The sequence below is a fragment of the Rhinopithecus bieti genome, unplaced genomic scaffold (assembly GCF_001698545.2).
Source record: "Rhinopithecus bieti isolate Rb0 unplaced genomic scaffold, ASM169854v2 scaffold_20579, whole genome shotgun sequence".
Classification (NCBI taxonomy): Eukaryota; Metazoa; Chordata; class Mammalia; order Primates; family Cercopithecidae; genus Rhinopithecus; species Rhinopithecus bieti.
This window is the reverse complement of record NW_016810413.1, coordinates 486,375-514,225: the sequence shown is the minus strand read 5'-3', so window position 1 is coordinate 514,225 and position 27,851 is coordinate 486,375. Positions and strand designations below refer to the sequence as shown.

General features: G+C 40.6%; 1 protein-coding gene across 2 annotated transcripts in view; it reads right to left on the bottom strand.

Annotated features, from left to right (window-relative positions):
* Window positions 1-27,071, bottom strand: part of CMSS1 (cms1 ribosomal small subunit homolog) — a 384,490-nt gene extending 357,419 nt beyond the window's left edge. For both annotated transcript variants that reach the window (XM_017891890.1, XM_017891891.1), the window contains exon 1: window positions 26,753-27,071. In XM_017891890.1, the coding sequence (XP_017747379.1) occupies window positions 26,753-26,816 (64 nt within the window). In that variant the 5' untranslated portion in view covers window positions 26,817-27,071. The remainder of the gene's footprint in view (window positions 1-26,752) is intronic.
* Window positions 27,072-27,851: the final 780 nt, after the last annotated feature.

The window sequence follows — 27,851 nt, the reverse complement described above, 5'->3', positions numbered from 1 at the left end:
AAGCATAGATGCCTAAATCTTTGGCTGAGATGCAGCAGGCTGTCTGACACCTACAAGGTCTGTTTCTCTCTCAGATCCCAGGCCCTCAACTTAACTTTGTAGCATTTTTTGGGAAGGGTCCAGAACACACATTAAATAAGGCAGTTAGATGAACCAAAAGAAGGGACTCCATTCAACTTATGGCACAGTGAAGCAAAAACAAGAAAGAGCAAGGAAGACAAGTAATTTGCTAAGGTTCTCAAACCTTAAACCCCACTTAAATTCATTTTACTTAATAAGCCCTTTCCTTTCCAGCAGATGGACCCTTTCCATTCCTCAAGGTACATCAAGAAGGGTAAAGCTTTTGGGCAGTCAATACGTCAGAGCAGGCATCCCCCAAAGGCAACACTGTAGGGTAAGGAATCTTGAGGGAGTCTAGCAAGTTAACTGGCCAACACCTCTAAGTACTTCATAATTTGATAATGAATTAACACCATTTACATGGGAGCACTGACAAATCTGTCAACATTCCATCAGGTACCAGGTTTTACACTTAGAATGCTGCCATAAAAATGTATTCAGGAATAACCTTTGGCATTGCAGTCAGCCATCGCAGGGATCATCACTTGTGACATCATTTAAAATTTCATTGTCAAAACTGTTGATCAAGAGAAATAAAACTTATCTTATTATTTGAGGCAATCTGTTTTGAAAAACTGAAACTAGTTTTCTTATTTTAGTGAGTTATTCTTCCTCCCCATAGCCAAACGGTCCTGGTATGATATTTGAGGGGCTACCTGAGACCATCTTTTTTTTTTTTTTTTTTTTTTTCTCTTTTTTTTTTTTTTTTTTTTTTTGCCTCTGTTTTTATTTATTTATTTCAATAGGTTTTGGGGGAACAAGTGGTGATTGGTTACATGAATAAGCTCTTTAGTTGTGATTTCTGAGATTCCGGTACAACCATCACTTGCACTGTACCCAGCGTGTAGTCTTTTATCCCTCACACCCCTCCCACTCTTTCCCCTGAGTCCCCAAAGTTCACTGTCTCATTCTTATGCCTCTGTGTCCTCATAGCTTAGCTCCCGCTTATAAGTGAGAATATACAATGTTTGGTTTTCCATTCCTGAGTTACTTCACTTAGAACAATGGTCTCCAATTCCATCCAAGTTGCTACGAATGCCATTATTTCATTCCTTTTCATGGCTGAGTAGTATTCCACCGTGTATATATACCACATTTTCTATATCCACTCATTGATTGATGGGCATTTGAGCTTGTTCCATATTTTTGCAATTGCAGATTGTGCTGCCATAAACATGCATGTGCAAATATCTTTTTCATATAATGACTTCTTTTCCTCTGGGTAGATACCCAGGAGTGGGATTGCTGGATCAAATGATAGATCTACTTTTAGTTCTTTAAGGAATCTTCACACTGTTTTCCATACTGGATGTACTACTTTACATTCTCACCAACAGTGTAAAAGTGTTCCCCTTTCACCACGTCCACGCCAATATCTATTATTTTTTAATTTTTTGATTATGACCATTCTTGTAGGAGTAAGGTGGTATTGCACTGTGGTTTTGATTTGCATTTTCCTGGTAATTAGTGATGTTGAGCATTTTTTAATATGTGTTTGCTATTTGTATATCTTCTTTTGAGAACTGTCTATTCATGTCCTTAGTCCGTTTTTATGATAGGATTGTGCCTCTGTTTTGTTTAGCTCTTTAAAGGCTAGCCATGTTTGGACAACTACAATATACAAATATAAACTCTACAGACCTACAAAGCCTATGCCTCGTCCTCAGCCATTCCTGAGGTTTTCGGATAGGTGGAGGTTAGGTTACTAAAGAACATTCATGCCTGTGGTGGTTACAAGCTAAGACAGAGGGAATTGAGACTTCTCAGAAAGGATCTTTTAGAAAGGTCTGTAGAGGGAGTTATCTGCTGTTCTGGCAAAAGGCAAAGGTGGTTGGTTGTCTAGACTCTTTTTCTGCCACAGACATAGTAGAAATGGAAAGCTCCAGTTTATCTGAAAACTCTAGTTTATAATAGGATATCTTTGAAAGAGACAAAGGTACAAGGTATTAACACAAATATAAATGTTCAAATGTGCATATGCTCTGGACCAATCTGTCAATCAAGTGAGTAGAAATGATCCTTATGCAACAAAACTTGTGTCTCAGTGACATGCACAGCGTCTTAGTGTGCAATATGTTTTCCTCAAAGCATCACATATACACAATCGATCAATCCACTGATCTTGACACACTAAACTGTGTACCTCTTACTTGCCACTGGGGCAGATATTATGGAGATGAAAGATTCACTGCCCTTGAAGAGCTTATTAACCTGGGCAAGAAATTAAACAAGAAACAAGAGTATCAGACAACATTTAATCAAGTGGGAAACTGTCAATCTCTACCAATAAACTGGAGATTAAGGAAGGCTACAGTAGATTAACAAAGCTTCACAGAGAAAGACTCAGTTAAGTGAAGTGGTTAGGGGAAGGAGCACTGGAGGCAGGCAAATAGATCAGGCTCTGGTTTATGCCTTCTCTAGTCAGTTGTGAAGCCCTGGACAAGTCATTTAACATTTGCGAAATAAGTGAATTCAACTTGGTGATCTTTAAGATCACATCTGGTTCTAACTTCCAGTGACTTCTGAATTTGAAGTCTTGCCACCCTCCTTAAATCATTTAAAATTCCTTTTGGGAAATAAGGTCGGGGCATAAATAAGCCAACAACCTACATGAGTTTTTTTCCTCCAGAAATTAAACTTCTTCCTCATTTTTTCACTTATAGGTGTCAAAACTACTAGATGTTTCTTTCTCTAAGATTCTATGAATTGGCTAGGCATGGTGGCTCATGCCGGTAATCCCAGCACTTTGGGAGGCCAAGGCGGACAGATCACGAGGTCAGGAGTTCAAGACCAGTCTGGCCAACATGGTGAAACCCCATTTCTACTAAAAATACAAAAATTAGCCAGGCATGGTGGCGGGCACCTGTAATCCCAGCTACTTGGGAGGCTGAGGCAGGAGAATCGCTTCAACTTGGGAGGCAGAGGTTGCCGTAAGCCGAGATTGTGCCACTGCGCTCCAGTCTAGGCAACAGAGCTTCATAGCTCTGTTGAGACTCTCTCAAAAAAAAAAAAAAAAAAAGAGGTTCTACAAATTAATTTTTTACCCCTAATCATATCAGCTTTTTCTCCCCATTAGAGCATTTTTTCAACTTCAGGACTATTAATGGTTTCAGCCCAGGAACTCTGTGTTGTGGGGAAGCAGGAGGTGTTTATGCATGATGTTTAGGAACATCCCTGGCTTCTACTTACACACCATGTAGCATCCCCCAACTGTGATAATAATGTCTCCAGACATGGCTAAATGTTCCCTGGAGGCCAAAATTGCCCTCTGGTTAAAAATCACCACATTAAAGAGAGGGACCAAGTGACTCTATAAGCCATTTCCACTCTTACATAACTTACTGTGGGAAAAATTTGACAACTCATATGAAAACTCATGTCTGGTGTCTAGAGATGAGAACCTTGAATCTGACTAAACATAAGCCTCAAAGCAACTTTAAAAACCTATATACTGAAGAGTTTTGTTGCGTAATTGTTTCCACTTACTTGACAGACTGGCCCAAGAGCATGTTCATACTTGAACATTTATATTTGTATTATTACAGTATTTTGTACTTCTGTCTCTTTCAAAGATACCTGAATTCTAAACTAGAATTTTCAATTCAACTAGAGCTTTCCATTTCTCATGTGCCCTTGAGAGAAATAAGAGTCTAGAACTCAACCACCCTGGCTTTAAATGGAGTAATGGAGTTGGGGGAGAAAGGAATTGGTTTTCAGCACGAATCCCAAGAACTGAAGAGATAACTCCCTACTGTTTAGACCTTTCTAAAAGGTCCTCTCTGAGAAGCTGTAATTCCCTCTGTACTACTAGCTTATAACCACCACAGGCATGAACGTCTTCTATTAGGATACAGGCTTCCTTCATTCCTCAACCATTCACCTACAAGAATGAACCAACAAACATTTATGAAGCACACAATACTGCTCGTTGTTGTGCTAGGCAGCTATGCAGACATTCAAGTTTGGAATAAAAGGCAGGAGTTAAGGGGTAGCTTAAAAGGTAACTAAGAGCTCAACACAGAGAAGGAAGTACTACAGGAATTTAGAGGAAGAGCAGGTTACTCTCAGGTGGGATTTGGGGATCAGGCTTCAGAAACAGATGAGGATTGAGCAGGGGATGGAGGATGGGGAGGACTAGGATATAGAGAAGAAAGAAAGGTGCTCCAAAGAGGTGCCCACAAGGTAGAGGTGTGGGGGCAGGCAGGAGGGCAGATAATCAACATTCAAGGAACAGTAAGCAGTGCAATATGGATGAAGTTGAGATGGTTGGGGCAGGGTAAGGCTTAAAGGGCACAGAACTGTTAGATTGTGAAGAACCATGAATACAGCACTAGGGAGTCTCTGTCTTCACAGAAGGCCTCTGCGTAGTGAGGTAACATTAAAAAAGAGAGGGCAAAAAACAAATCCATTATACAACATTATTTTATTTTACAACAACCTTAGAAAGTGGGTATTATGACAACTTTAGAGATAAGTAGATTAAAACTCTGACACATAAGGAAAGCTGTTCCAGGTCATTCTGTTAGTATATCACAAAACTGAGGAGTGAAAACAGGTCTGATTCTGTTGCCCCATTCTCTTTCCATGGCAACACACTGAGTTGCAAGGGGTTTTAAATTCATTTTAAGTTGAACTTGATCCTTTCCACTCTCTGTGGTGATAGACAGGTTGTCTCATGTTGCCTCCTTGTGCTCCACCTCACAAATCTGCCACTTCAGCCAGAACACTCAGAATGTCCCTAAACATATGCAGGGCTTTCCCCTTTCTCCTCCCCACTTCTCTACATGGACACAATTTTCATCTCTTGTCAAGTGAAATAAGACCCACATTAAAAGGTCTGTATCAGTGCTCGCCTCTTCTGAAACCTTCCATGATCACCATAGCCAATAGTGATTTGCCTCTCCTTCCAACTCCACCTGCCTCCCTGAAGCCACTGTTAGGGTGACAAGAGATAATGAATGTGAGAAGCCAAGCCCCACAGAAATGGGCAGGCACGGGGAAGACTGACCTGGTGATGGCACTTGGGATAGGAGATGCGAGAAAGCAAGTCCAAAGAGAAGCTCATGTTCTCACTAGGAGACTGTTCTCAGAACACAAAAGGTGCAGTCAGTGTCCACTCTGTCCTAAGGCAAGATTCTGTAAGCAAAGGGCACAAATGCCAAGCATGAAGAATGAGCTTGGATAGGCAATCGATATGTGCAGAGCAGGAGGTACCTATCAGCCTCAGAGATGATGGGAGAGAAAAGCATCAGAAGTGAGTGAAAATGATTCATGGAAGGAGCATCACAACCATTGCACACCTAAACTTACAAGCAGGTGGCTGCCTGGACAATCCTGATAATGACCCAAGATTTTCAGAAAAGGCAATCAAGGGGTCAAGGTCCAGCCACTATAAAGACAAGCACCACCAACTTAGGCCACATTTGGTGTGATTCTGCCTTTACAGAAACAGAAAATTTTCCCAGATGGTACACTCTAAATCTGGATTTCTATTTCTCAAGGAACACTGTAACTTAATAAGGAAAGACTGGCACTCCCAGAATCATTTTTTAGAAATAATCACTATGTATCTTCCCAGGTCAGAAGGAGAAGTGTTAGGGTTCAACCTTGTCAGTCTCCAAATTCAGGAGTACAAAACTGCAAACCAAGGAAGCATCCCAAGTAAAAACTGCCATGGCAAAGGAAAGTTGTCAAGTTGGCTCCTATGTCTCCCCTCACAATACAAGAATCTGCATCAACACAGACACTCTTCAAACAACTCAAAGCAATTCCTTAAAAATGCATTACTATCCTTTACAATTAGTGGTTTGGCTGTTTTGTTTGTTTGTTTGTTTGTTTTTTCTCTTCTCTTTAACAAGAAAAGCTGTTCTTTTCTATTCTTATGCCTTTTCATGGTGTTCTTGCCTGAATTCACTATGCCTGAGATCAGTCACTTTTTAAGCCTTAGAAAACCATTGATTTATGTAAACAGGAGCTAACTAAAAACCGCAAGAGGTCCTCAAAAGTTCCATAACACAAGAGACAGACAGTTATTCCTTTAGGACAACAGGGAGGGAATCAGTGAGTAGGGATCATCCTGAGAAGAACAGCTCTCATAGTAATTTACATAAGCAGCCCATTTATTTCGTATGAAATTTTCTGATCATAAGAGTATGTATTAATTACAGAAACTGAAAAATATAAATGCTTCTGAGGCTGCTGATTATAGCGTCTAAGGACAATGAGAAGACTAGGGAGAACAACAGACGATTACTATTTTTTTAGGCCAAACCTATCAAATATGGTCCTATTCCAGGTTTTTCTCAGATTGCCAATGAGGAAGTAAATATGCTTTGGGGAGGCTGTCCTGTCCTTACTGCATGGCTCTGTGCCACGAAGTGGCAAACCCTTCTGAGAGTACAAGTTTAGGTAATCTGTCTGCTTGGTTCAGACACAATGGCCGAGGGGTCAGCTAGGTTACTGGAAGAGAGGCGCAGGATTTCCTTTCCCCTAGCAAGCCAATCAGTCTCTGGATAATGGTTCAATCACCATGCACTGTTCAAGTAATGGGAAGAAATGCCTCCTTAGGTGGCTGTTCTCAGAACTAGTTACATTCTTATCAGTAAGATAAAGTGGCCTTGTGCAGAGGATGTGGGCACACGGGAGGATCCCACAAAATTCATCTCAGGCTCCGGGAAAGGGATGTAGAAGTACCTATGGTGGGAGTAGAAAAGGGCGGCAGTTGAGTGGGAATTACATTTTTCTCTCTGACTGTCTCAGACACTTGAATAGTACCAACAATTTCTCTATCATGATCCTCAAAGCAACATCTTCAATATTTCAACTCTACCAAACAGTTCCACACAGAAGGCCCAACTGTACACTTCAAACTTAGCAGGTGCCCATAACCCAATCTACTATCTTTCTTGAACTGTTTTTTGTCTCACTTCTAATGATGGTCCATCACCTTCCCCACTGCTTAGGTTCAACATCTGGGAACTATTCCCCACTTCTCTGCTTATCCTCCTCTCTGTCATATTCTTTCTTTCTCTGTCCTCCCCGCTTATTTGTACTACTACTCCCCAAGTTCAGACTTTAGGACAGATGGTACTATAAGATAGTTAATCTACTACATTTAAATCCTCACCTCTATAATCCAGCCTTAAATACCATTCTGATCCTGGCAATTCTCCAGCCTCCCAGAAAACAGTACTTAAAATTGCTTAACACCCAAAGTCCAAACTTTCTACCATGGCCTTCATCTTTCGTTTCATCTCCCTTTGAAACTCTAGACATATCCCCACACCTTCACCAGGACACCATACTAACTATCCTCCCACATACTACTGGGCTTTCTTACCTTTGATCATGCTGGTTGTAGGGCTGAAATACTCTTCTTCCTTTGATCTTCATACTAAAACCCTACTCATCTCTCATGTGTCACTTCCTCTGGAAAATCTTCCTTACTTTTTAGTTTTCCACTGAGTTTCCAAAACTGCTGTCTGTAATTTTATTATTGCACATCATTCTGCCTCCTAATTATTTGTTACCCCTCTTACACTATCATCTCAAAAGCAAGAATTAGTTATCATTTATTTTTTAACTCCTTACATCAGTGTTTCTTAAAATGCAGTCATTGACCACCTTCATCAGAAACACATATGACTTTGCAGAGTTTCACATTCCCAGACCTATTAATTCCCACTGCAGGGATTCTGCATCCTAACAGGCTCTCTGGGCATATAAAATTTAAGAACCACAGTCCTATACTATCTAGGACTTAAATAGTGCTCATAGTAGGTGCTCAACAAAGGCTCATATGGCCAATAAGGCACCTGGTAGCCATAGCTGGCCTGCATTTGTTCTTTTCACAGAATCACAGAATGTCAAGGCCAAAGGACTTTATAGGTGATCTAATAGAACTACTGCATTTTTCAAACAAAAGACATGAAAACAGGAAAGAACAGTTAATGTCTCTAGGTGAACTCTTAAAAAGAAAGATTCACAAGGACCAAAGTAGCGTAAGGAGAGTAAAAGACATGTGAGGGGGCCATTTCCGGGTCAAAGATGGTTAGAAGTACAGCCCAGCAATCAGTACTGCTTATTCAGCTGCCTTAATTCCTACCCTTAGTAACATATTGCCCATAAATAATTGGAGAGAGGATAGTTAAGAGATAAAGCAGGAAAACAAGAAAGGTAAAAACCATCAAAGAAGTTAGGATTATGACCAAGAAATAGGCATCTTAAGAAGTGATATAAGGAAAAAGACAAAGATGATGACGATGATGATCACAACAGGAACGACTAACACCCGAAACTTTAGATGGGCCAGGGACTTCACTACACGATGTCTCTACTCCCCAAAGAAAACTTACAAGTAGGTATTTTAATCCCCAGATGAAGATTACAAATGAGGAAACTGAGGTTTACATGGGTAAAGTGTTTGCTCAAAGAGACACAGCAAGTTAGTGCCAAAACTAGAATGAAGACCCAAGACTGGCTCCACTGCTTGTGCTGTAGATACCACCCAAAGGCTGTTATAAGATGTAAGCCTGAGAATGACTAAAACAATTAAATGGGTGCAAATGAAGAAATGAGGAAGAAATAGGAGAGGGGAGGGAGGAAAGGATACAAAAAAAGAAAAGCTGAGGTAAAAGGAAAAAAGTTCACAGATGGATAAAAAGAGGACAAATGAGGAAGACAAGTATTAAAGGTTAGTATATTTTATTTTAACAAAGTATTGCTACATCTGATGCTTGGTCTGACACAAAGTGGGCGCAACTGGGTTTGAAGGGATTTTGAAAACTTTATTTCAATGTTTATTCTTGGATTGCCCCCACTGCCAACTGAATAATTTCCACAGAGAGAGAGATCGGAAGGTGAATAGGTACAACCACAAACCATGATACATTACAGAATAAAGGCACCTATTTACTCTAACCTTTGCATCAGATACTGGACAACTCTTTAATATAAACACAGCAGTAGAACACTATTTAAAACCAAATGATCTCTCATAAGAGGTTAATGAGAATGAGCTAATCAAATCAAAGGGCTTCCTTTTGAAAGACCCTTTCCTGTATAAAGTGTAAAACTTGTACTGGTAAGTTTCATTGTTTAATGGGGGAGCTCTGAGAAAATCAAGAGAAAAAAGCCAAAGCATCATTATGAAATTTTGGGCTAGCTGCCAGATTATCTCTTATTTCCATTCCACCACTCCCCATAAATTAGCAGTGATTTGTCAAATAATATAAAAGACAAAAGAAAAGAAGGCAATCATATTTCAAATATATTTTTCTTCAGTTTAGCACTTCCTCCTTTTCATCACCATATCCATCATCATTACTTATATACTTTCCCATTAAACACTAAGATAAAAACAAAACTACAAAAACACTGTCAATTCTGATAACACATGGCCTTGGCCAAGCATTCCACAGCTGAGTCCCCGAGGGAGTAAGCAGCCCTGAATCCAACCACCGTCCCACGCCACCTCAATTACCACATATCAAAATGACCAGAGGTCTCTGGGAGTCTTCAACTTCTCAACCTCTAGAGCTAAAGCGTGATGCAGTCCCTGGAGTCAGGACCACTCCTGAGAAAACACTGCTTTCTACACAACATGTTGCCAATACAGCTCAAAAGTTCAAAGCACTTACAAAATTAATTTCATTTACAGAAAATGAAACATCCTGACTCCAGCTGTCTGAGATCTGATAGTTTCTCCATAAACACTGATTTTGTTCTGGTACATTTGCGCTCCATGATAATGTGAAAGAACAAAAGAGTCCTGTAGAAATTGGGCTATCGAACTGAGACTTTGAATACAACTGACAACACTTCACCTTTCCATACTTCTTTTGATCATTATGACTCAATGCCTTCTAATGACTCTCTATAAACAGGGAGTCTTCTAGATTGCTAAGTCTTTTTCTTTCTTCCCTTCCTCCCTTCCTCTTTTCTTTTCTGTTTTTTTTTTTTTCTTGTCTTTTTTCATATGGAATCCTGCTCTGTTACCCAGGCTGGAGCTCAGTGGCGTGATCTCGGCTCACTGCAAGGTGAGCCCCGCCTGCCGGGTTCCCGCTATTCTCCTGCCTCAGCCTCCCAAGTAGCTGGGGCTATAGGCGCCCGCCACCACGCCCCACTAATTTTTTGCAGTTTTAGTAGAGACGGGGTTTCACCGTGTTAGCCAGGATGGTCTCCATCTCCTGACCTCGTGATCCGCCCGCCTTGGCCTCCCAAAGTGCTGGGATTACAGGCGTGAGCCACCGCGCCCGGCCGATTGCTAGTTTTCTTTTGAGAATCTATGGATAAAACAAAACAGCACCTTTGGAATGTAATATATTCCACAAATATACTCCTCTTCTTTCTACTGCTCCCTAGGTGGGACCACTTCTTCTGCCTCATTGAACTCAACATCCTTTAGACTTTTAATCCATTCCAAATCCCAGTCTTCATGTTGAACTGGGTTAAGCGTTTTTTAAAAAATCGTTTTCTTCTATGAATGAGCTTTCCAACTTGCTTAATCTCCTCCAGGACATCTGCTTTCTGATGAAACCCAGGAGCCTCCAACTCTGAGTACAACATTCACTGTGTGGTCTTTTTAAAAGAGCTAGATGCATGGAGTTCTCTTGCAATATGCATTCCAAATTTGGACAAAACTTTCTTGGAGCTATTTGACACAATGCTGTATAAAAATGATCCAAGAGATGACACATTTTAATGCTCCATACCTTATTTACTGAAACATGTCCAAGAAAAAAAAAAACACTTTTTTTTTTTTTTTTTTGAGACAGAGTCTGGCTCTGTGGCCCAGGCTGGAGTGCAATGCCGCGATCTCGGCTCACTGCAACCTCCGCCTCGCGGGTTCAAGTGATTCTCCTGCCTCAGCCTCCCAAGTAGCTGGGATTACAGGAGCACGCCATGACGCCCGGCTGTTTTGTATTTTCAGTAGAGACAGGGTTTCACCATGTTGCCCAGGCTGGTCTTAACCAACCAACCTGAAGTGATTCGCCTGCCTCGGCCTTGCAAAGTGCTGGGATTACAGGCGAGAGCCACTGCCCTAGGCTCATTTTTTTTTTTAAGATTTGGTAATGACAATTGGGGTTGTTCTGATAAATAACAAGCCTTTGCTGCCATCTAGAGGTAAAAACTATGTAATGAAATTAAGAGTTACCTAAAAAACAAAAGCTTGCACATCAATGGCGTGGAAACAAGTAGTAGCCCAATAACTTTCAGTTAGGCTGGGCCTGAAAGTTATCAGTGACCGCCATTCCAAGACACATTTTCTTCACCAATACATATCAGTGTTGCTCAAAAAAACCGAGGTCCACCAATACTGTGTGTCATACCCATCTGTCCTGGCCTTTCACAGTACTGAACTATGCATACCCAGGTAGGCCAGAGTTCCAGGTGATTTAAAGGAAGTTCAATTATGGCAGCACTTTTCCAAGTGTGGTAGGCCGACCACCTGAGTCAAAGAAATCACTCTGAGAGTTTACTAAAAATGTGCATTCCTGGACATATCCACAAACCAGTGAATTACAATGTATAGGGTAAGATTCAGAAATCTACAATTTAAAAAGGATCCCAACGTACATTTTTGTACACTAAATTGGAGAACCAATCTAAATCTTGATAAACTTACAGGACATCACAGAAACCTATCCTGGGAAGGCTATTATTAATGCTATAGTCACAATATTAGCAGACTTGATTAGTCCGTCACTGACTTCAACTGCACCTTCTACTGCTCATGGCTTGGATAATACAGTTGTTCACAGAAATGTCCTGATCTCTGAGTTGTTTCCTTCCTTTCTTATCTCTTAAAACAATTTAGTGTTGCTTTTTCTCATAGCATATTTACTATAAAATATGTGGAGAACACAGAAAATGTAAGAAAAATAAAAAGTCCACTAATCAGGGTTAACCACCAATAGCATGGGTGCATTTTCTTCTTTTGGTATTTTCTTTTCGTGCGTAAATAATTAAAGCATGTACAGAGTTTTAAATTCTACTTTTAACATTTCTCAGTAAACATTCTCCTGATGCTTTGGCCTCATTAACATAGCATATTGTCATAATTATACTATAATTCATTTAACACATACTATCCATTTAGCTGTCCATTTTTCATCATTATAAACAATGCTAAAATCAAATATCCTTGCCTGCCTCTCTACATCCTAGAAAAGATTCAGAAGGTTCTTGATACATACTACCAAGCTGTTCCCCTAATCATCATTGGAGCTGCCCATCCCACCAAACTCATACTGTGAAAACTTCTAAAAGTCTAAAGGCCCAAGTCAAATGCTATATTCTTCATGAAGTACTCTTAAAGACAGTCTCATTTGAAATTAACCTTTCTCTGGCAATCTCATGGCTCTTTGCTGAGATTAATTTGGGACACTACTCTTGTTTATGTCTCACTACACTGTGATTGCCAAATATCTATTAATCTCCGTATCTACCACTGTCTCTATCAAGAACCGTGCACACAGCACACGTTCAACACAGACCAGATTACTTCCTGACATTTTTTTCTTCAACCTGACAATCTTTAATCTGATATATCCCCAGAAACTGGTACTTTCAAAGCCAAATCCTCCAAACTGACTCCATGTCCTTAACAATGTCTGCTTCTCCACCAACTGTACCATTAATTACCTTTTGTTCTCTTGTTTAATTCAAGATCAAGGAGGTATGCAAGCAGAGAATCCCAACACGGATCCCTAAACCAAAACCTACAGGCATCACCAAGATTTCCACTAAAGCCCCCACAGTGCCTATGGATAAGCCTATTTACAAAAATGGCTGTGAGAAGCTACACATCGTAAGAACTGTCACCTCCAACACTTTTCTCCACATGGGAGGGAGAAGGTAACTCACACCAATGCACTGCCTGGATACATTCATCTACAGAAATATGTGGAAAGCTAAAATTACCACTATGAAAGGTCAAAGGACCATCTCTCCAGGAAAAGGTGAAGCAGCTTGGTGGACCTGATGAAGATCATCCCAAAAAAAGCAGCACATCTACAATTATTTTACTTCTATATGTGTATATGCACATACACATGCTCACAGGCCTAAACCCAAATCTACCCATTTCCTCATCCTACATATATCTAACCCAAAGATGGAGTATCTACAGTCACCCTGATATAGGACAAAATTCACTAGAACAGTTCAAGAGTTTTCTGATGAACACAGAAGTAATTATTCATTCTATAGAACTTTGCTAATTAATCATATTTTGCTAAGAAAAGGTGATAGCAAAAATTCCTAATCTGAGTCAAGAAAATCAGATTATTTCCATCAAGATGATAGGACAATTAAAATCACAATTTAAGGTCTAAAACTATGATTTCTTTATGACCAGGAGGGAAAAAACAAAGTGATAATTCTTAGATACAAGGAGGAAAAGCATAACAAAAGTGAGTAACAGCCGAATACGTCCTTTGCGTAGAATACCTGACAATCACCGGTGTAGTGAGCATACCTTACTGACACTTGGTCTCCTATCCCATTTTCCCAGTATGTTTCCCCTTCTATATAAACCAGTCCTCAGAATCATATTGCTAGGCTTGTAAAACTAACACAAATTTTAGATTGGTATTGTTGCTTTCAATAGCAATAAGGGCATATCTGAATCGAAGGTCAGTAACATTGAGATCTTTTAGGGAGATATGAATCAGTGTTCCAGGTGCTCGAAAAAATACACAATTTATCATCTCATAGGACATTGTTTATTCATATCTCTTCCCTGAATAAACACTATAGAAAATCAGTTGATTCAACAAAAGCTTGGGGTTAGGAGACTCAAATTCCAATCCTAGATTTTCATTCATGTGACACCGAGCTTTGCTGTCATCAGTCTAAGCCTTGAGTTTCCATATGTAAAACGGGAAAGTGAAATAATTCCTCAGGTCCCTTCCAGTTCCGATAAGCTATGAACATGCCCAACTATTGAGACAAAATGTTGAATTCTACAAGGTCAGACACAGTCCCCTGGCAGAAAGCTAAAGTAATTCTTTTCATCACACTGAAAACTCTCTCATTGAATTGAGAGAAAGGTGAGCCTGTAATTCAGTGTGGACAGAGAAATACAGGACATTTTAAGACAAGGCATGTTTGACACAAAAGGCTGTTCAAAAAAACATTTCAAAAAGCTTCAAGCAAGGGGGGAAAAAAAACCAATGGAATGACACTAAATATTTTTTGTGATCCTTCACTAAAAACTGGAAGCATGCTTCCAATCTAGAAGACTCCCTGTTTATAGAGAGTCATTAGAAGGCATTGAGTCATAATGATCAAAAGAAGTATGGAAAGGTGAAGTGTTGTCAGTTGTATTCAAAGTCTCAGTTCGATAGCCCAATTTCTACAGGACTCTTTTGTTCTTTCACATTATCATGGAGCGCAAATGTACCAGAACAAAATCAGTGTTTATGGAGAAACTATCAGATCTCAGACAGCTGGAGTCAGGATGTTTCATTTTCTGTAAATGAAATTAATTTTGTAAGTGCTTTGAACTTTTGAGCTGTATTGGCAACATGTTGTGTAGAAAGCAGTGTTTTCTCAGGAGTGGTCCTGACTCCAGGGACTGCATCACGCTTTAGCTCTAGAGGTTGAGAAGTTGAAGACTCCCAGAGACCTCTGGTCATTTTGATATGTGGTAATTGAGGTGGCGTGGGACGGTGGTTGGATTCAGGGCTGCTTACTCCCTCGGGGACTCAGCTGTGGAATGCTTGGCCAAGGCAAGCATTGATGTAGTAGATGGAAGCATTGATGATGGAAGCATGACCCCGGAAGAAATCCTCATGGTTAAGGACTGCTTTAGCCAGGTGTCCTGGGTTGGAGCCAGCAGAGCAAGAGCAAAGGAACTGCCATTCCCCATACTTATCTAACTAAGTCCGCCTCATTGCACTAATGCCACTGTACAAACACCCCCAGGCCCCTGCAATTTCAAGGAGGAGGAGGAGCTAGAGGCCTGGGCAGCATTGAGAGGGATGATGGGCGCATTGAGAGGGATGATGGACGCATTGAGAGGGATGATGGGCAGCATTGAGAGGCATGATGGGCAGCAGTCCCAGCAGGCAAGTGGCAGATGGCAGTAGGGGAAAGTCAAATTAATTAAAAGCCTGAAGTGGAAAAGTCTAAGTGAAAGGAAAGCAGGAAGAGAATAGTAGAAGGGGATGGACTGCAAAAGAAGGTGAAGACTGGGCATGATGGCTCACACCAGTAACCCCAGCACTTTGGAAGGCTGAGATGAGAGGACTGCTTGAGGCCAGGAGCTCAAGACCAGTCTTGGCAAGACTTTGTCTCTCCAAAAAGAAAGAAAAAGCCAGGTGTGGTGGTGCACACCTGTAGTCCTAGCTACTTAGGAGGCAAAAGCAAGAGGACTGTTTGGGCCCACAAGTCCGAGGCTCCAGTGAGCATGATCACACCACCGCACTCCAGTCTGACTGACAGAGCAACATCTTGTTTGTTAAAAAAAAAAAAAAAAAATGGTGGGGTGAAGCTCTAACATAAAAAAAAAAAAAATGTATGTACAGAGTGTTTAGTACTGTGCCTGACATACAGCAGGTATTTGATAAATCTTGAGTGAATAGAGAATGAGTAAATGAAGAAGAGAAGGTCATTCAGTCAAGACATTTTCTCACTTGAGAAAATACGCTAAGAGATAGCAATGGTGTATGACAGGATTAGGAAAAGTAGTTATGCCCAGGTGACATTCAACATTGGTAATTATGCTAATAGAAAAAAACCCATTGGAATCCCTATAGTGAAAACCAAACAGGTTGAAAAGAAGCATAAACAGGAAAAACAACATGCACTAACAATAGTCCCAGAAAAACAAAATATCTTGGGAAAAATTTTACTCTGAAGAGAAGCACAAAACATGTTGTATATTGAAGATTTCAAAATTGTTTTCTCCCGTGTCAGGAGACTCCCTAAAGTACATTTTTATCCAAGCTGGCCTAAGTTTAAGAGGAAGCACAAAAAGAGGGACAAGATAATATACAAACTACTAAAACATTTGGGTGGAAGCCAGGCACGGTGGCTCACGCCTGTAATTCCAGCACTTTGGGAAAGAGGGACAAGATAGTATACAAACTACTAAAACATTTGGGTGGAAGCCAGGCATGGTGGCTCACGCCTGTAATTCCAGCACTTTGGGAGGCCAAGGCGGGTGGATCACCTGAGGTTGGGAGTTTGAGACCAGCTCAACCAACACAGAGAAACCTCGTCTCTACTAAAAATGCAAAATTAGCCGGGCATGGTGGCACATGCCTCTAATCCCAGCTACTCGGGAGGCTGAAGCAGGAAAATCTGCTTGAACCCAGGAGGCGGAGGTTGCAGTGAGCCGAGATCACGCCATTGCACTCCAGCCTGGGCAACAAGAGCAAAACTCCATCCCCTAAAAAAGAAAATTGGGTAGAAAAATGTCGACACTTCCATGGGAACCAGCAGAAACTCACCTTTCAGTGGTAATGCAGTTCTAATCCCATTAAGACAAAAGTCTTTAAAATAAAGTTATATTGGACAGGTGTGGTGACTCACACCTGTAATCCCAGCACTTTGGGAGGCCAAGGTGGGCAGATAACATGAGGCCAGGAGTTTGAGGCCAATCTGGTCAACATGGTAAAACTCCATCTCTATTAAAAAACACAAAAATTAGCTGGGCTTGGTGGTGCATGACTGTAATCCCAGCTACTTGGGAGGCTGAGGCATGAGAATCACTTGAGTCTGGGAGGTGGAGGGTGCAGTGGGCCAAGATCACGCCACTGCACTCTAGCCTTGGGGACAGAATGAGACTCTGTCTCAAAATAATAATAATAAATAAAGTTATATTTTAACAAAAGGATTAACAACCAAAAACCATGCTTATTTCAAGCAATATGTAATAATAATATAATAAAAATGCAAATACAACTAAAAAGTGAGAATACTATTTGGAGTTCAAAACAGTAATGTCTGACCTATATGTAACACAACTGAAACATAAAGAATCTTGCCTCCTGAACATCCTGTTTCTGCAAAAGTGTGGCCTCTGACGAACAATGAAAATAGAAGCTGACCTAATAATGCTAGAGTGATTTCACTTGATGAAATGTTTTAAAGCAGATAAAAATCCAAGTGAGTGAAAACAAATCCAATTTGTAACAAAATGTCAACAACCCGATACTTTCAAGTTGAAGTATTTTCCTGGTCCTTCACTTATTTACCTTCAAGGTTTCTGAACTAATCTTGAGATTTTTTAGAATCAAATATCTGATTTTAACAGACATGTGACTGGTCTAATACATGGCTGATAATTACTAAGTAACAGAGTAACACAATTCTCTCTGGATTTGTTTCAAATGTCTTCTCCTGAAGACAGGTGACATACAATTCAGGATGTGACTGAGTTTGGGGCAGGGTTTGCAAACTGTGGTTCACAGGCCAAATTTAACTCACTGTGAATGTTAAAAAACAATCAAAATAAGACTATTTTGTGACGTGAAAATTACATAAAATTCAAATGTTGTTGTCCATCAATAAAGTTTTACTGGAACACAGCCATACTCATTCGTTTACATATTTATTTTCTATGACTGCTTTTACACTGCAACAGCAGAGTTATGACAGTGATGACTGGGCCTGCAAAACCTAAAATATTTATTATCTGGATTTATATGAAAAAAGTTTGCTGACCTCTGGTCTAGTATGAACTAGAACAAGGAACTCAGAAATAAGAATTTAAGAGCTTGATCAACTAATTTTTATAAGCAATATTAGCCAAAAAATCAGTTAAGAACTCTATGAAATCTTATAAAAATGGGGAAACTATATTTCAAGCTGTGATATATTTAGTAAAATGTATAATTCTATGAATGCATCTGAAGTGTTCAACTAAAGAACATCAGATCAACAACAGATAAAAGATTTGTGCCAGGCCGGGCTCTGTGGCTCACACCTGTAATCCTAGCAATTTGGGAGGCTGAGGCAGGCGAATCATGAGGACAGGAGATCGAGACCATCCTGCCTAACACAGTGAAACCCCCCTCTACTAAAATAAAAAAATTAGCCAGGCGTGGTGGTACACGCCTGTAGTCCCAGCTACTTGGGAGGCTGAAGCAGGAGAATCGCTTGAACCCAGAAGGCAGAGGTTGCAGTGTGCCAAGATCGCGCCACTGCACTCCAGCCTGGGGACAAGAACAAAACTCTGTCTTNAATTTGGGAGGCTGAGGCAGGCGAATCATGAGGACAGGAGATCGAGACCATCCTGCCTAACACAGTGAAACCCCCCTCTACTAAAAATAAAAAAATTAGCCAGGCGTGGTGGTACACGCCTGTAGTCCCAGCTACTTGGGAGGCTGAAGCAGGAGAATCGCTTGAACCCAGAAGGCAGAGGTTGCAGTGTGCCAAGATCGCGCCACTGCACTCCAGCCTGGGGACAAGAACAAAACTCTGTCTTAAAAAAAAAAAAAAAAAAAAAAAAAAGATTTGTGCCACAAAATAACATATTATTATTGAATCTGAGGGAGGAAATGGAAGTTACGTATAGGCCTTCCATATTTATCAGTAGTATCTTTCAAGAGATTCATGGACATTTAGCAAAATTACAGCAGGAACTACCTGACATGCAATTTAGGGAAATATGTATAAATCTCCACCTTTAAATGTTCATAATTGTTGTCAAGAACCACTCATTTAATCATTTGCAAGAATTGCAGAAATTACATGCAGTAAATTAAACCAGACCATGAAGGTTATCTAAGGGTCCATCTGTTACAGCCTTCAAGTGTAGAACAATGACAAATAACAGTCATTTTTCTCCCTCTTCTTTCTTCTTTCCTTCCCCTTGCCTTTTAAATTCATCTTGCCCTGTGTTTTGCCCTTGAATATCTGTCAACACTATCTGCATTTCGACTGAACCACATCAATGTGTAAATCCTATCATATAAACTGATTGTGTTTTTCCCTCTAATTTTGGTACAGTGTCTAAAACAAGGCTAAGCGAGCTTGACAAATGATTTTGAAAACAACATGCCCAGAAGTCGATCCTCTGTTGTGTGTTATTAACATCTCCTATAAATATTCCAAGTCTGAATTTTATATGTAGAGATAATGCCTTACAACATCTACAATGCATGACTGTCTATATGTAAAACTAATACTGTAAAGGTTTAACTTCAGTGTGAAAAAAGAAAAAACACGAAACAAAAAAAACCCTGGGTATTTGGGTTTAAAGAAAAGATCCAAGGTGCTCCCCTACTCCATTTCCAGAAGGAATTCAGCATGGATAAAGCAATATAATTTGAAGAATATACCATAAAATGATATTACAATGAAAATATTTACAAAGCTCATTTCAGCAATCTCAAAAAGAATAAGCACATAGATTCTAGGTGACAAAAGCTGTCACCAGTAAAAATTACAGGCTTATTTACAAAGAGTCTGTTATCCTCTTTCCAAAGGTAATTTATATAATTAAATCCAAATATGGTTACAATAAAATGTTAGTAAGACACAGTTTTACAAGGACTACTAATGCAATTTTGAAAAGAGAAAAGTGGCATTTGCCAAATCTGTCAAAAGCCTGGACAGGAGTTTGACAACTCTGCTAGCAGATCGAGGTCCTTCTGACAAAGATCTCCTAGGTTGAGGTCTTCAAGGTGTGACTATGAAATATTAAGAACTAATTAGTTAACTAACACATACTTAATGAGTGCCTACTCTGTACCCAGATACTACTCTAGGCCCTGAAGCTAAAGCAAACAAGACAAACAAAATACCCACTCACACGGAGCTCTTACAGTCTAGTGCTGGGAAAAAGTAATAATTTAACAAGGAAAAATAATAGTTGGTGCTAAGGGCTCTGCTGAGGATTACAATAACATAATAATTTAATGATAATGTAATAGAACACCTAGTTACTCTAGACTGCCTGATCAGGAAGTGCTGCTCTGAGTAGGTGATGTTTGAACTGAGTACTTAATGTTAAGACAGAGCCAGCTGGCCAGGTCTGGTGGCTCATGCCTGTAATCCCAGCACTTTGGGAGGCCGAGGCGGGTGGATCAAGAGGTCAGAAGTTTGAGACCAGCCTGGCCAACATGGTGAAACCACGTCTCTACTAAATATACAAAAATTAGCTGGGCATGGTGGCAGGCGCCTGTAATCCCAGCTACTTGGAAGGCTGAGGCAGGAGAATCGTTTGAACCCAGGAGCTGAGATCACGCCATTGCACTCCAGCCTGGGCGACAGGGCGAGACTCCATTTCAAAAAAAAAAAGAAAGAGAAAAGAAAAAGAAAGTCAGCCAATCAGAAGGACAGGATAGAAAGGAAAAGAAACAGCTAACGCAAAGGGCTAAGACAGAATGAGTGTGGCCTACTGAGGAACAGAATGAAGGCTGGTGTGGGTGGGACAGCATAAACTATAGGGGAGTAAATAGTAGAAGACCTGGTGGCCACCAGCCATGGTAAGTAATCTGAATTTCATTCTATGTGCCAGGGAAAAAGCTATTGGAGGGTTTAAGCAGGAGAGTGGCCTGATTTCTTTTAAAAAGACCTTTAGCTAGTGAGTGAGGGACAAGGTAGAAACTCTGAGCCCTGTTAGAAGCTTACTGCAGTGGCTAAGGCAACGTATACTCCAATGGAGGCAGAGAGAAGAAAAATGCAAAGAAAGATTCAGGATATGTTTTGGAGGTAGTGACAATAGGACTTGATGGATGAGATATAGGGGTGAAAAAAATAAACAAATAAATCAGGATACTGCTAGGCCTTTGTGAAATTGGGTAGTTGGTGGTTTAATTTATGGAGACAGGAAAGTCTGGAGAAAAAGCAGGTTTGGAGAGTAATTCAGTAGCTGGGTCTTGTTTACATTTGACATCCCTATTAAATAACTAAAGATTTAAAGAAGACAGCCATATATATTAAGCGAGCTCCAGGATCAGGTTTGAGTTACTGGCAGAAATGGTTCTCAAAGCCCAAATGGAAAAGCTGCTTATTTGTAGCTCCAAGTAACCAGTGTTCTTTAAAAGAGTAAACTTTGGAAGACTAATAGACACAATTTGATAATGATATATAAACAAAAGTGTTTCTAAATTATGAGTCTCTTTAAACCGACAACAGATTATTCCTTTAGAGATGAGATTCTTACCACTGATAATTAGAATGCGAAATATAAGCACACAGGCTCTGGTTTCAGACTGCCTGCATATGAATCACAGCTCCCCCATTTACCAATTAAATAGAGAGTATTGGGTAAAGTAAATTAAATAGTATTAGGTAAATCACTTAATTTCTCAGTGTCTCAACTTCCTCATCAGTAAAGATAACAGTAACTAACCCTGGTGTACTTATGAAGATTAAATTAACTAGAATGTGTAAAACAATGAAAACAGTATCTGGCAGGTAGTAAGTGCTCAACAAATGCCAGCTGGTATTATTATTATTATTATTATTATTATTATTATTATTATTATTTTGAGACAGAGTTTTGCTGTCATTGCCTAGGCTGGAGTGCAGTGGCACGATCTCGTCTCACTGCAACCACCGCCTCCTGGGTTCAAGCAATTCTCCTGCCTCAGCCTCCTGAGTAACTGGGATTACAGGCGCGTGCCACCAAGCCCAGCTAATTTTTTTGTATTTTTAGTAGAGACAGGGTTTCATCACGTTGGCCAGGCTTGTCTCCAATTCCTGACCTCAGTTGATCCACCTGCCTCGGCCTCTCAAAGTGTAGGGATTACAGGCGTGAGCCACTGCGCCCGGCTGTAAGCTGGTATTATCACCTGTAGTCTCCTGGCACTGTACACAGACGTGTCTTAACACTTCAGTTTTCTAGTTAGACGCTTGGGAAAAGATGGTATCAAAGATTCAGAATGAGTTGGGGAAGCATATGAAACACCCTCCTTAAAAGACATGGAGGCTCAATGTTACAGACTGCTAAGAACATGCTCTTTAAAAATAAGATATCTGTATACCAGTTATTCCTAAATCTGCATCTCAGCCTGGATCTGGCCCTGGAGCTCTAGACTCACATACTTAGCTGCCTACTGGGTACTCGACTTGGTAATTTAATAGGTATATCATTGAAATAAAAAGGGAAAGCAATCAGTATTCTCTTCATCTTCTGTAAGCAGATGATCAAGTAACATTTTCTTTTTTCTTTTCTTTTCTTTTTTTTTTTTTGAGACAGAGTCTCACTCTGCAGCACAGGCGGGAGTGCAGTGGTGCGATCTTGGCTTGCTGCAAGCTCCACCTCCTGGGTTCAAGTGATTCTCCTGCCTCAGCCTCCTGAGTAGCTGGGACTACAAGTGCCTACTACCACACCTGGCTAATTTTTGTCTTTTTAGTAGAGACAGGTTTTCTCCATATTGGTCAGGTTGGTCTCAAATTCCTGGACTCAGGTGATCTGCCCACCTCAGCCTCCCAAAGTGCTGGGATGACAGGCCCTCAAGTGACTTTTTGAACTGCAGAATCTCTCGGCTGTCTTCCATAAGTCACAAAATCCATGCTATAATTGACATTCTCTCAGTTTTCACCTTCACACTGAGAAAGTACCCAGACTGGTCAACTACATTAAAATCTCAGGCATTATATCTACTCATTTCAGCATTAATATTTTCAAATCATTATTCTACTGAATGTATTACTTACTATAAGTCACTTCAAACTGTTTCTGAAGGTTTACAGGGAATAAGGAAATAAATCAAATATTAGATGCCATTAGATGATTCCTGGTGTCTTATGCCTAAGGCATCCTGGGCTGCACACTCAGCACTGCAACTCCCAGCTGCCTTATGTTGGGTCATGACTCCAATTGCCACCAGTGGAGTGACTAGACATCCCCTAAGGACCAGGAGAGTCCCTGCAAAATTCTAAATTCATAGCCTTCCACTCACAAAAGTTTCTAGATTGGATGAGAAATTATATGTCTACCTACATACTCTGTAGCAGGTAACATGCATATACACGCACATTTATTCTGCTAACATCCACCAAATATCAATTAAGTGCCAGGACCCATGGTGACCTCCAGTGCAATGCAGGACTCTAGCACAAAAATGACAGGTTTTAAAGAGCCATAAAAACTTTGTGTTACATACCACATCTAAGAAGACAAGAGAACAGCCAAAAAATAGTACAGTTCCTTAGACAGACAACAAACAGACAGCTACATTAGATGTTATAAACCATGTATAACCAACAAGTATTTGTAAGTGACTGAAATGTTCCACTGCCTTGCTACCATGGATGTGAAGTGGGAACACGTGATAGCGAAAGATTTTTTTTTTTTACAGGCAGGTAGCATAATCCACAATAGGAATAAAAGCCCCAATACAACTATCTTTCCTTTCTCTGATTTAACATATTATTTCTCCTTCGACTTTTGAAACAAAACATAATTCACATATTTTAGGCTGAAATAACAACTGAATACATATGACATCCCTGTCACATAACTTAAGACTTCAAGAAGGCAGCCAGGTAAGTAAGCCTTGTGCTCTAGGATCAAGGCTAGATCCCATCAACATAAGAAGAATCAGGAAATCTGAAATGGTTCAGCTGTGATTTCTTTTGAATTAGAAACAGTGTACAGTTAGAATGGCAATCATTAAGAAGTCAGGAAACAACAGGTGCTGGAGAGGATGTGGAGAAATAGGAACACTTTTACACTGTTGGTGGGATTGTAAACTAGTTCAACCATTATGGAAAACAGTATGGCAATTCCTCAAGGATCTAGAACTAGATGTACCATATGACCCAGCCATCCCACTACTGGGTATATACCCAAAGGATTATAAATTATTCTACTACAAAGACACATGTACACGTATGTTTATTGCGGCACTATTCACAATAGCAAAGACTTGGAATCAACCCAAATGTCCATCTGTGACAGACTGGATTAAGAAAATGTGGCACATATACACCATGGAATACTATGCAGCCATAAAAAAGGATGAGTTTGCGTCCTTTGTAGGGACATGGATGCAGCTGGAAACCATCATTCTTAGCAAACTATCACAAGAACAGAAAACCAAACACCGCATGTTCTCACTCATAGGTGGGAACTGAACAATGAGATCACTTGGACTCGGGAAGGGGAACATCACACACTGGGGCCTATCATGGGGAGGGGGGAGGAGGGAGGGATTGCATTGGGGAGTTATACATGATATAAATGATGAATTGATGGGTGCTGACGAGTTGATGGGTGCAGCACACCAACATGGCATAAGTATACATATGTAACAAACCTGCACGTTATGCACATGTACCCTAGAACTTAAAGTATAATAAAATAAAATAAAATAAAATAAAATAAAATAAACTGAAAAAAAAAAACAACAACAAAAAAAAAAGAAACAGTGTACAGATTACAGTTAGGCAAATTGCCAGTGAATAATCAGGGAGATTTCAAACAAATGCATATACTTACTTTGCTTAGGAGCAGCGAACAAAGCAAAGGCCTCTGATAAATTTAATGTCAGCAATTTTCAAAGCTTAGTCTTGGCCGGGTGCGGTGGTTCACACCTGTAACCCCAGCACTCTGGGAGGCCAATGCGGGCAGATCACTTCAGGTCAGGAGTTCAAGACCAGCCTGGCCAACATGGTGAAACCCCGTCTCTACTAAAAACACAAAAATTAGCCAGGCGTGATGGCAGACTCTTGTAATCCCAGCTACTCGGGAGGCTGAGGCAGGAGAACTGTGTGAACCCGGGAGGTAGAGGTTGCAGTGAGCTGAGATCGCACCATTGCACTCCAGCCTGGGGGACAAGAGCGAGACTTTGTCTCAAAAAAAAAAAAGCTTAGTCTTATGGCTAGAAGGAATTTAAGAAGTAGAGTAATCTTAGGCACTCCAACACATTGTCTTCATGGGAATTCTGGCAACTTAGATGAAGGAGGCTGCAGCAATTTAAAGTTTTACTAGACTCAGTGTTTAAAACTGTTGGTTGGTAAAACCCTAAAAAAGATGCTCTTTAAGGGCTCTTTACAGATTATGATACAAAGGCCCAGAGAAGTCACATAGTAGTAGTGGGAAAAGCACGACTTTAAAAATCAATCACACTTAACTCTTCCCAGACCTCTTCTTCAATGTGTGTTCCTAAGAACACGACTTAATTTTTTTCTGTTTCTCCACCTATACAAATGAAGAGAATACTTACCTTTTAGGGATGTTATGAAGGCTAAATCAATTCATATTTATGAAGACATTTGTCACATAATAGATACTCAATACATGTTGATTGCCTTTCTTCCAAGGGATGAATAACTTGAAAGTCACACAGCTAGTGAGGACTAGAACCAAGAATTGAGATTCCCTTTACCACTCAAACAGAATTCAACTATTTCTTAAATGGCCACTATTCGTCTTCAGTCATATCATAAAATAGAGCTTTTTAACACCTGAGTTGGGAGGGGTAGTTATTAAAGTAAATGTGGAACACCACAGGGCTGCAAAAGAGTCAGGAAGTTTAATCAGGGAAATATTGTATTGGCTACCTTTCTAAAAATGACATCTGCTTAGTTTGTAACTGAAGGCTTGACCTTCCGGAAAGAATGCAACAACTAAAGTTGGTTATTTTTAATGGATATTTCACAACTAGTATTTCAAGACTGTTTGCAGCAAATAGGTATCAAGTGTCTAACATGTGCAGGGTCCTGTGGATGACAGAAGTATGAATCCAACTTTGGACCTGTCTTCTCTTGTAGAGAAGAGAGACAGACCTTGAGGAGTGATAAAAACCAACCCACCAACCAATAACTGCATGGTAGGTGTGATGGAACTTAAAAAGTTCAAGGCCAGCCTGACATGGGGGGTTACTTAATGCTACTCTACTTGGGGATAAAATGCCCAGTGCATCAGGAGTTGGTAAACATAGCAAAGCATAGCAGAAACTATTCAAATTGTGTTAATTGAATTCTAGTATTGTTTCTCAAAGGAGTTAGCTTTGTGAACTTGTCAAGTTACTTGACATCTTTAGTTTATGTTTCTCATCTGTAAAATAAGTGAGTTCAAAGGGTGATCTCTATTTAAGGCTCCTTCCAGTTCTAATATTCCAAATTACATGATAATGATCATGACCACAAGAAATACAGTAACCTATATTTACCGCACATCTATTATATGTCAAGCACCGTGCTAAAGCGCATTACTGTACTATCTTTACTTAATCTTCACAACTTTATGAAGTGGACATTATTATCATCATTATTTTACACATGAGAAAAAGGAGGCTAAACAGTATCAGAATACTGCAGTCGTGATTTGAATGAAAGCAGTCTGAAGCAGTAATCCCTGCTTCTGACCTCAGTCTGAAGGGCAACCCTGAATTGAAGCAGTTCATGGGTCACCCTTACCCATCACACAAAGTTGCTTCTCGTCACAAAAACTGTCTTATCCATTCTCAAAAAATAATGAAAAGAGAAAGCTTGGGAAAGGATCCTTCCTGGCTAGCAGACAGATCTGAGTTAACGTCACGTTGTCTGTTTCACGTGTTAAAAAGTCTCTTGCACCACTTTCCCCGAGATGCTTGCGCGCTCCCATGGCTGTGCGCGCCCCTGTCGGGCTGACACCGCGACCGCCAGAAGCGATCAGGGCTGAGGCGCACAGAAGGGCTCCGGGAGAGGCCCCGTAGGAGCGCGGGCACAGAGTGGGTACCTGGGCTGCTGTCTGCTCCAGTTGGCTGGTTCTCCCACCACTCGTCTCCGAGATCGTCTGCCATCTCAGCTCAGGACTCGACGTGGGCTGAACACCGCGGGGAGGCGGCCAGCTGCAGAGTATCACGCTGTCTCAAAGCCAGTTCTGTCGGCGTAGCTACACGCGGAGCCCCGGCTAGACACTGTCGCCTCCGCCCCGCGGCGATGACGTCACATCTCCGCCCCGCCTCTCCGGCAGCTACTTCCAGATCCCTCGCAGTTTCCACACAGGCGCCGACAGGCAGAAGCAGTTTGGAAACGCAAAATAAATCTCCCCAAAGCTTAAAGACAAAAAGGAACATAAGACGAAAGGAATTGTCATCGTTTTGAAAATGTATTCAAAAAATTTTGTTTAGGTGTTGTGTTTCCCCGATAAGATTGTGTCGAAAGTGTGAGACGCGATACGAAGACGATTTTTCTCCGCTCAGTTTCAAAGAACTTGGGCCGCGGGAGAAGACGCAAACACGTGCGTGTGTTTTCGCTTGTGCGTCAGTGTTTCAGAGTTTATGTGTTTGTACACTTTGCTCTTAGAAAACATGCACAAGGATCCATGACCATGAATGTCTGGCCTTTGTAGTAAATGTAGTTCTGCTATTTATGCAATATGAGTAAAGAAAATGTAATTGGTCTGGAAAGGCTCGCCCACAGTAAGACGCAAGTGGCCAAAGACCTGAAAGTTGTTTTGCCCATACTCCCTCGGTTTTGTATCCCACCCCCTGTTTGGGAAACGAAGTAATAAGGGAGTCCATTGCTTCGTAACTCTAGGTAAGAGACCAACAGTGCCTCTTGTCCTATTCCCAACGTGAAGTGGCAGGGAGGGACTAGGAAAACGCGCTGGGCATCAAGTGTTGGGGCTACCTGTGAAGTAATTGTGGACGGTATTTTTCAGGACGTCAAACACAGAGGTAAAAATTATACAAAATGTATTGAAAGCATGCAACGTGCCTGGTCCTATGCATGGAATAGTAAGATGAGTCCATTCAGATGTCACCCTACAGTAGTGGAAGTGTAATGTGTAAGAATAAAGGGCTAGACTTCTAATAGGATACATCCTCAGAAAT